The 10,391-nt window shown below is 38.7% G+C and overlaps 1 protein-coding gene across 1 annotated transcript; it reads right to left on the minus strand.

Moving 5' to 3' along the window:
* Window positions 1–7,741: 7,741 nt before the first annotated feature.
* On the minus strand, window positions 7,742–9,054 carry LOC149153055 (uncharacterized). Its single transcript, XM_089444572.1, has 4 exons — window positions 8,862–9,054; window positions 8,604–8,728; window positions 8,268–8,472; window positions 7,742–8,182 (listed from the first exon to the last, which is right to left on the minus strand). Exons 1-4 carry the CDS (start codon window positions 8,953–8,955, stop codon window positions 8,019–8,021), a joined length of 588 nt encoding a protein of 195 aa, XP_089300698.1. The 5' UTR covers window positions 8,956–9,054; the 3' UTR covers window positions 7,742–8,018.
* Between the last annotated feature and the right edge of the window lie 1,337 nt (window positions 9,055–10,391).

The raw sequence follows: 10,391 nt of genomic DNA on the forward strand, positions 1-10,391 counted from the left end.
TACTTGCCAAGATTTGACGGTGAATGTAAGAATGTCAATGCTAAGCAACATGTGCAGAATGTTGAGACTTTTCTAGACCTTTTTGAAATTGATGAAGAAGATGTCAGCAATAAGGCTTTTTACTCTTTCTTTGCAAGGCAAAGTCAAGAGTTGGTTCAAAGCCCTGCCGGATGCAAGCATCATAGATTTACAATAGTTCCTCAAAGTTTTTCTTGACAGGAGGAGGATCAGACAGAACATTTTCCTTATTGTAGAAGAGTATAATCAGCTGAAAAGACTACCACGGGAAACAGTACAACAGTTTTCAGCCAGATTTAATCAAGTTTATTATTCAATGCCGGTTAAAATAAGACTCCCTCCTGGATCTGCTCTCTTGCACTACCCAGGTGCATTTGATCCGGAAATGGAGTTTCAGCTGAGAGAAAATAATTTCGCAACACTTGAAGAGATGCAGAACAATGCAGTAAATGTAGAGGCTCATTTGTTGATCATAAGGGCAAGGTTGAAAGAAGAAGAGATGAGAAACATGGATCTAGAGAAAACTACACCTTCAGAGGAAAAGCTTGACATTTTGGTGAGTGCAGTAGAAAAGATGGTGAGAAAAATGACTGCAAAAGATGAAAATGGCATTCATGAACAAGTGGCTGATCCAAAACATTTTGTTTCTGATCTCAGTAGTCATAATGATTGTTTTGTAGATCATATTGAAGAAGAAAGACCTGTTGATATGACATGTATGCTTGATGACATGTTTTATACTGACGATTTGCCTTAGTTTGACTAGTATGATGATGATGATTATGCTCTCCAAACAGAAGCTAATCTTGCATACAAATCAACAACTAGTTTATGGGATGAGGAAGTTCGCTTACAGCAGCTCGAATACAATGATCAACCGAGGCATATCAGCTATGGAAACGATGAGGAAAGTGCAGCAGATTTTGAAGTAAGTGAAGGATCTTTTCCTTTGTGCCTTGATTCATGTCAGTTCATTAGAGATAATTTCCATACAATTAGACATCAACTATCAACAAATCTTGATTTGGATCCTCTTGAGGGAGATGAAAAATTTGTTCCAGACTTCTTATATTCAGAATTATAGCCCCCAAATGCCATTAATAGTCAGCACATGATGACATAGAAGATGGATTATATGATCAAACGATACAAGAAGATTCCTTACCTCCCTGTTTTGAATCATTTCAGTTTTTGCGGGGTAAATTGCATAGTAAATCCTCAAATGAAAAGCTTGTAGGAAATCAACAATCTCTAAGTTTTAATGTTGAAGATGAGATAGATGGCGAAATTTTTGAGCAGGTCGTTAATAAGACATCTTCCGCTGAAATGATTGATGAAATCATTTTGGATACAAAACCAGATTTGTAGCCACCAAACACAATTCAAGGTCAGATTACAGATGAAGGTGAGGAAACTGAAATACATGATTTAATGATGCAAGAGGATTTTGTACCCTTGTGTTATGAAGCATTTCAGTTTATAAGGAAGAACCTTAGTAATATCTCTAAATAAAAGGATGAACAACCAATAGGATGTCATACAGTTTCAATAGATACATCGCAGTAGTCTCCTCAGGTTTTTGATGATCCTTTTGCTCATGTGTTAGATTTTGTTTGCTGTAAAACTTCTTCTCCATCAACCAACCAGGAGACAAAAGAGAATGTTGATAATCATATGTTTCAAGGGTCATCTTCATTATCTTGTTTACCAGATTGTTCATTTCATAGCCCATACCAAAGTTTGCAGTCATATGAGGAGATTGATAAAGGAGGCTTTGAGTCTGTTTGGAATCAACAATAGAGTTTGGTTCTTCACGAAATTCGGGATCCTTTTGAACGCTTGTTGCAATCATCAGAGAAAGACAGTGCAGATGTGAGGAAGAGTTAAATATCCAGCTATGAAGATTACTTGGACCAGAGCAATAATGTGTTAATGAAAATCAATGGCGATGCTTATGAAGATCCTTTTGCATTATTCTTGAAGTCATCTAGCCAATTCATGCTTTGCAAGTTTGTCATCAGTGAAATTGATTCCAAGTTTCCATGGGAGCTCCCTTTCGATTCTTCCCTTTTCCTGTGCAACAGAAAGCATTTGGGAAGAAATCAAGTATCAGCCATAATTCTTACCTGGTTGCATTGGTTGTTCCATCTCACTTGACCGAGTGGTGCAAAGAGTAATTAGGGTAGGTTTGCTGAATAAGCTCAAATATGAGAATCTTTCCAGTTTGTTAGTTAGGATTTAGTCATGTCTACTTTCATTATGGTTTTGGGTTTGATTCTTCAGTCAGAGTTCATCTGCATAATGTCAGTTTCTGTGTTTTGACTCCATAGCCCAATGGACGAAGGCACTGTCTGCTCACCCAAATATCTGCAGTTCTTGGCACCTCCAAGGAGTTGGAGCTACCATCCCTATTGGAGCCAATGTTATTGACAGTCTTTGAAGCCTTCCTCTAGTGATCAAACATGCTCTTACAAAGTGATTTTAAGGTGTCAAGATCAAATTTTGTCATTTTAGTGAATCTTCAAGCAAAATTTGGTCACTAGGCATTAGGTCTAGGGTTTAATTTTACCCTTGTCAAAGTTGTCAGAATGACGTTCCATGTCACCATTCAACTGAGTGTACCATCATTCAAAGGGTTTTCATCATCATGTCAAGTTCCACTGGGTCATTTTACACCTTGTTCATGCTTAAGTTGCGCCTAGGCAAGGTTCATTTCCCTCTCTTAGGGTTTTGAAGCTAATTTCTCTTGGATGGTAAAATCATCAAAAAAACTTGTATCCTGATGTTCATACACCTTCCCCTATCCATAATGTACCTTATTAAACACTTCCCATCACTAAAATACCCCAAATTCCTCATTTTCGCACAAACCCTAGTTTCTTGTTACAACTTGGCAATTTTCTAGCCTAGACCTGTGTTTTGCCTTTTTTGACCCCTTCCCCTCACTCAACTTCTGAGATTCCACTTTCCTCTACTTTCTAACATCCCTCCCCACTTCCCAAAATTTTCTCAAGAATTTAGAAGCCCCCTATCCCCTTCATTTCGCGTCATTTCAACAAATCCCTTGTCCCACACATCGGGATAGGTTTCACTAAAATAATGTTCCAGAGCAATAAAAGATGAATCCAGGAAAACGGAGAGAGGTTTTTGTCCAAAACATGCCAAGGAAGAAAAACCTCCTTCACTTTTCATAAATGTGTCATGGTTTTGGACAAATGTCAAAAATATATTTGCATCGGAAGAATTGATGCACCTCTGAATTGACCTTGGGAAAATCATTTTGTCTCCTAGTGAAGTTAGCCGAATGACTTGTTTGGTGAGTCAAATGATAACTATACACAAATATCCTTCCAATGAGCTGTCATGAGCTCAATTTGGAGTTGAGGAAGGCATGCAAATGTTGACTGTAACAGCACTCTGCCTTTAGGCAGCCTCATTTGGCACATTTTGACTGGTCTTGGGAGATTTGATTTTTTACATGGCAAATGAACTCTAAATTGAAAAATTCTGGTTGGGTTGGAAGGTAGACTCAAATATATTTCCAACGAACTATCTTGCACCCAATTTTGACACCAGGAAGGCCTCCAAATGGCTTCTGAAAAAGGCACGATGCACATAGAAAGCGCGGCCCAATGGGAGAAATTTTTCAGTGTAAATTTACACTGGCGTGGCGCACATGGGAGGCGCGGTGCACATGGCTAAAAGGCCTAAATTCGACTAAAATCTTCGTCCAAAATTTCAAATTCTTCATTCCACAAAGTTTCCACAAGGGACAAAGACATTGAGCATATCAAACGCATAGAGGAAACGTTGCAAAGGTTTGAGAGTGCAATCGCATGTTTTAGAGCAAGTTGGAGGCGGTTTACAAGGGTGCGGCGCACACAGGCAGGGCTGTGGTGTACACACAGGGCACGTTGCACATAGAGTCCACCCACTGTGCAATTATCCAACGGGCGCGGCGCACACCCAGAGTGTGGCGCACTGAGCTTTGTGCACGGCGCACAGAGACAAAGCACCCAGAAATTCACCAAACTCCCTCAAATTTGTGAGGCCCCTCTAATTGCAAGGTATGCTTGAAACATCACTTGTTCATCAATTTTTATGAGTGATATGGTGGTTTAGTTCCTGTGTTTAAATGCAAAAAATTTCATAAAGTCAACCTCAATAAGACAACAAAGAAAAACCATTTTGCTAGGGTTGTGTAACAGTGTTATTACTGCCAAGGCTTTATTTTTCCTACCCTACCCCTGTTCCTTATTCCCCTATGCAATTTTCCCTATTATCACTACCCTAACACTACCCAACTAATATTCCCTTTCCCCTCCTCCTATTTCTTAATAAAAATCCCAAACCCTACCTTATTAAAATCCCAAACCCTAACCTATCAAAATACCCAAAATCCCTACAAATCCCTAAACAAAATTCTCCCTATAACCCCTATTCCCATTACATTACTCCCCTCCTAATACTCCCTTGTTTCATTGTCCCCCTTGGTGGCGGATAGCACAAAAAACACCCAGCTTCACCATCATCAAAGGGGCAGCCTAAATACAGTTTATAAACAACAGTCATGGCATGTGAGGGTTCATCAGAGTATGAGGTGGAAACTCACAGCGATACAGCTTCAGGAGAAAAAGCTCCTAGGATACATCACAAGAGTGGCAAACATGTTAGGGATGAGCCAAACACCCTCACTGAATTGCAGGCATGCCCTCTTGCTATGCCAGTATTCATCACCTATCAGAGAGGCAGTAGGAACTTGTTTGCAGCAGCAAAGCGAGTGCTATCTCCACCCGGGGTGGAAGGGGCCTCGCTTCCTACATCGACAACATAGGTACAAGACAAGGACAAGAAGCCCATGCATGATGAGGGGCCATCAGGTGAACATGAGGCCGATTTCATCCTCATTCAGGATGATGATGTAGATGTGGCGAGCGCCCGACTTAGGATGACTATTCAGGAGTAGAACACGGAGATCCAAGACTTGTCATTCAATGTAGAGAGGGCCAAATGGATCATCAAGTATTTGGAGTAGAGAAACGAGTATCTTGAGGACCAACATGAGATCATGGAGCTGCAAAACATCTGTGAGAATCGACAAGTTTCCCAACAAAGGAGGATCGAGCTCACTACCTTGGAGCAAGAGATCAACAATGACTGTGAGTCCTCACTAGAGCGGATCAACATCCACCTGGAGAGACTGCTGGAGAAGGCTGATAGAGACAAAACCATACTGAGGTGGATGGTTTATCATTACAGGGCACGAAATATGAGTGCAAAGGCCCAGATAAAGAGCTTGAAGGCAAAATTGAGCAAAGCAACAAAATAGGCAAAAGAGGCAAAAGAGCAGGATCGGCTTCGAATCTTGGCTGAAGCTTCCTTGGCCCATCATAACAGCCCATAGAGAACCTCTAGCCCAAATTTCAAGAAATTGGGGGAATTTTTGGTCACATGACAAATTTTTGGGCAAAACACAGGGTTTTTCTCCCTGTGGTGCGACGCTAAAAATCTAGAGCTCCAAATGAGAAGTGGTTTGCATTTTTAGATTCAGCATGAAAAATCATGACTACTTGTGCTCGGACAAGAAATTTGAGCAATATATGACTCCAAAAGGTCAAAAAGCACCCAAAAATGGCCTCTCTGCCCCTTTTTGACACACAGGAAGCAGTCTTGGGAGAATGGAGATTTGGAGGGGCAAATGAGCACCAAATTCAACAATTCTAGTGGCGTTAGAAATTAGACAGGATAGACTTTCCAAAAAGCCCACTTGGGCATATTTTGGACACTTGCAAGTGCCCCAAAACAGGCCCCAAAGTAGCGTGGCGCACAGAGAAAATGGTGCACCGCACAGAGGAAAAATTGCCAAATTTGCTTCCGTTTCGCGAGTTTTCAATTCGCGACTTCTCGAAGTGGACCCGTTCATCTACACTTTGGTTTTTTGGCACAAACGACAACATTTAAAGCATTTTCTTTCTAGATGGACTTCTATCCAAGTGGCAAAGGAAGGGAAACGGTCACCGAAGCCAAATGTTATGTTTGTAGCGCTGCACCTTTAGCTGATGGTTGGCTCTTCATCTCCATTTTGTAATGATTCGAGTAACTCCCCAACCCTTGGGCGTTCTATCTCTTCATGGCACATTCTATATATTGTATGTAGGCTATTTGCAAAGGGTTGGTTGGTTTGTAACTTTTGGGAGACTGTGGGAAATAAACTCTGTTTCTTCACTGTATATTTTTGACAGAGAATTAATGAAAGACAACGGCTCTGTTTCATGAGATTCATGTGGTTGTGAGTGTAGTAAATGTGTCTTTTATTTTTTCGTATGTATTTCGTTATGTTTCATAATTAAATTCATGATCATTTCTAGTAAAATTTTCTGAGTGAGATTAGGTAGAATTCAATTTTATTGCTCTGCCTGTGGGAAAATTTCATGTTCAGTGTTCTTCTTCTGTTGAAAAGGATTCATGTTCCTATGCCCTTTTCACACTCCTCGGCAATCTCTTTGTTCCGCGTTATTCCAAACTAAATCACTATACTTTCGGCTTGCCTTGCCTCATGAAGTAATCTGTGCCTTTGTATTAAATTCTCTGTTCTTTGCTGACCGTTGGTCCCATACCATCCTAGAAGCTCGGTCATTCATAAAAATTATTTCTAGTATCCATATTCACTTACTAGCCTAAGATCAATATTTCATTGTAAGTCATCTCAGACCGTTTTTTGCTTATCTATTCACTGAGCGTGACTCGGAGAGAACCCTCTCCTATTCTGGTAGAGCTAGCTACCAGACTGAGCGTGGTTTGTGGTTACCCTGAATTTTGTCTTCCTTCAGCCTAGGGCAGATTTAGGTGCTAACATGGCAAATGCTTGGAGTGAAGGAAGTTGTCCATGGGGGTTCATCTTGAGTCCTCCTTCCTTCACCTCCGATTTTTACTCTTTCTTTCTTTGCCCTCTTATGTGCTCTATTTTCAAAGGAGGGGGGGGGATTTTTTTTCATATGGGTTTCTCTTTTTCTCTAGTTATGAGAGGTTGTACATGGGTACCTACAAACCTTGTTGCCATAACCCATTTTTTTTCTCCTTCCTAAGTTTCGCTTATAAGAAGTGTTAGAGTTCTAATAAAGAAACCTTAGAACTTGTAAGCTTATGTATCATCCTTATTTGTTGTGTTGTACATCTTACCTTCTAACCATTTCAAGAAATTTTCATTACTCCCATAAATTAAATTGATATACAACATATTGTGTTCAAGCAATGAAGTATTTTCCAATATTCTTTAAATTATTTGATCTCTTTATAAAAATTGTTAGATTTTACATGGATGTAATGTTAAATATTACATTTCGGTACTCATCCAAATTTCCAATCAAGGAAATCCACCCAAAAAATCATAAAGATATTCCCTTTAATAAGATGTTTTTAGTTTTATTTAATAAATATACTACACATACATATAATCTGTATAGTCGTTATAGAATTATACTCTGCATATCACACCTATGCCAATATTTTACAAACCCCAGATTTATAATTTGCATATCACACATATGCTCATATTCTACAAACCCCATTTTCTGGATAGCTTAAACTGCTATACATCATAAGCCATAGATTATTACACTTTTCATCAACAACACTAAATTTACTTTGCAAAATCTCTTTGTATAACATTCAATATTTACGGGCAACAGCATGTCATCTCCTGGAAGAGTCTCTGAAAAGTATATTGACCACCAGAAATTAACAATTCTATTGGGAATATGCTCTGCCTCCCTGTATTGATCCTTGAACAGTATCCCAGACAAAACTTTGAATTGGCGTATTAATACAAGAACCTAATCGAACCGCCGAATATTCGAATTTTCGGTCAATTCGACCGAATTACAGAACTTCGAATTGGCGTTGGCGTATTAATCCAAGAACCGATTCGAACCGCCGAATAATCCTACTTTTCTCCATGGAATTACTTAATAATAATCGTGTACCTATGGATGAGAGTGCAATTACAGCAACTTCCGACTCAGTTTTGCGGTTGCCTTCGGATCCAGGGATCTAGACGATTTGGAATGGGTGCTTGACTTTGATTTTGACAAACTTGACTCCGTTTTCTTGATCAGATTGCGAGATTTTCTTTCCTCAGATTCGCACATACTCGATAGAGATATTCCTGCGAAAACCATGCCTCAAATCCATTAGGAAAATTCTTAAAATGAATTGTTGAGATCAAAAGGAAGGGGATCTGAGGGACCCACCTTCTCCTGCAGCGAGATTGACATATAGATTGACGATGTTGGGGCAATTGCCGCGGCACTTGGAAGAACAAAACTTGGTACTAAATTCCGGTTCGTGTAGAGAATCGGTGGAAATTCCCACAGCCATCCGTTCCAAGCCGCACGCACTTATGCACTCCTCGCTTTCGATCCATCCCACCATTTTCTCCACCATCACAACCGATGACTAATGATGCATAACGAATTATTGTTAGTCTTTCTCAACATTATGATCCACACTAATGAAGTATCTATTAACAGTGCTAGTTGAGTGATATGAGGTTTTTAAGACTGAAGACGTTAATAATTAAAAGATACCTGGCATTGATATTGCAAGGTTCCGTCATTCATTACATCCTTCTCGAGCACACATCTATTACCAGACGATGAGACAGAGAAGGCGCAGAGTTCCACGGGAAGCTCCTCGCACTTGACATTGGCGCCTGAACACATACAGCACATCACCCCAACATATTAACTACTTTGTGATTAATCCAATGACTATTTCAAACAGCCAGTAAATGGTATAACAAAGAGTAACGGATCAAGACATAAATAGATGAAATTAGAACGCACTCTGTACTCCATGCACGGTAATCGCCATTAATATGAGGAGGGCAATTATAAAGGAGGATGAGCGTGCAGCATGAATGGGGTTGGTGGCAGCCATCTCTACTCAGAAACAATACACTGGTTCTGAACTTTGTTGAGAGAAACCAACCCAATCAGCTGAGCTCTTTAACGTCAGCGAGGTTGTAGGTGCGGTTGAGAATGAGAATGAAGCTGTATATTTATTATACCGTGAGGCCATTCCACACCCCTATGCCCCCACAAGGAAGGACTGAAGGCGTGAGGCCATTGCACACCCCTATGCCCCCACAAGGAAGGACCGAAGGTGCGTTCAAAGTAGGCAACGACGAAAGAGTATTTGTGACGTATGGAATATGGATACCCTTTTCCTCCACAAATCACGGCTCATTTTATATAATTGGGTGTGGTTGTTATGTCTGCGACAGGCTCAACGACTTTATGAGCCTACAAGTTTGGAGTTCCCATTTCTCATCCACGAGTCCCCTTCCTTACTCTTAAATTCAAAATGAGTAATAATATATTCCGTCACCATTTTCCTTCTACTGTTAAAGTCAAAATTGGTGACAATATATTAATTGGTGTGGTCAAATTGGAAGAAGACCAACTATCCATGGAGAGTCGGTAGTGAGGTTGATGGCACATCACATAAATACTAATGTGAGAGATTAAAGTCATGTGTTAATAACAAGAAATATCTAATTGCACGTTTCTTTTGCACCCATCATTCTGGAATGCACTCATGGAGTCATGATATGATACGATAAGACAATATCATTTTCAAAATATATAATAGAATATGAAATACTATAAAGTAGAGAAGAGATGTTCATGGCATAAATAACAAAAGGGTCCGGGTACTAAGTTGATTGCATCACAAAGAAGCATTACGCATATGGTAGCATTGCGTAACCTAGTAGGAAGCTTTATGCATTTGAGTGGATGCCGTAACTTAGAAGGAGAGCAAATGTGTTCAAAATATCTCAATTAACGGTTAAATATAATAAATTATGTGTAGTAATTAATTTTTTATTAATATTAACGATTCGTATAATTACTTTTGAATAATATTATTTATTTTTATTATATTATTTTTATTTGTAAATAAAATTATATTATAATATAAGATGATATTTTAAAATTTAATATTGGTAAATATTTATTTTAATTATAGATTTATTAAGTGTGATGAATATTAAAAAGAGTGAGTGGTAGAGAATTTTATATTTATAGGAGTATTGGGTTAGGTTTTATGTATACGGAGTTATGTTATATATTAGGCAACTCAAAATTATATTATGGTATATTAAAAACAAGGATCAATGTTATAGAGTCATTCTCTTGTTCTTAGTATTTATATAATTTCATATATATATATATATATGATTTATAAATTGTCGTGGATGTTCTACTAGAGAGCTTGACAAAATAAATTTGATATAATTATATTTAAATTCTAAAAGCTATTCAATGAGGGTTATTTTCTTTAGATTTATGGATTTATTAAGTTATTGTTTT

Source organism: Pinus tabuliformis, chromosome 9 (genome assembly GCF_031772625.1).
Source record: "Pinus tabuliformis cultivar Carrire ecotype Pingquan chromosome 9, CPIR1, whole genome shotgun sequence".
NCBI lineage: Eukaryota > Viridiplantae > Streptophyta > Pinopsida > Pinales > Pinaceae > Pinus > Pinus tabuliformis.

What these genes read in the sequence shown, in the direction of transcription:
- LOC149153055 (XM_089444572.1), bottom strand. Translation starts at nt 8,955, where the DNA reads ATGGCTGCCACCAACCCCATTCATGCTGCACGCTCATCCTCCTTTATA. An exon ending in TACCGTGCATGGAGTACAGA is followed by an intron (nt 8,729 to 8,861) that starts GTGCGTTCTAAT and finishes GTATGTGTTCAG; the next exon opens with GCGCCAATGTCAAGTGCGAG. An exon ending in CCTTGCAATATCAATGCCAG is followed by an intron (nt 8,473 to 8,603) that starts GTATCTTTTAAT and finishes ATGCATCATTAG; the next exon opens with TCATCGGTTGTGATGGTGGA.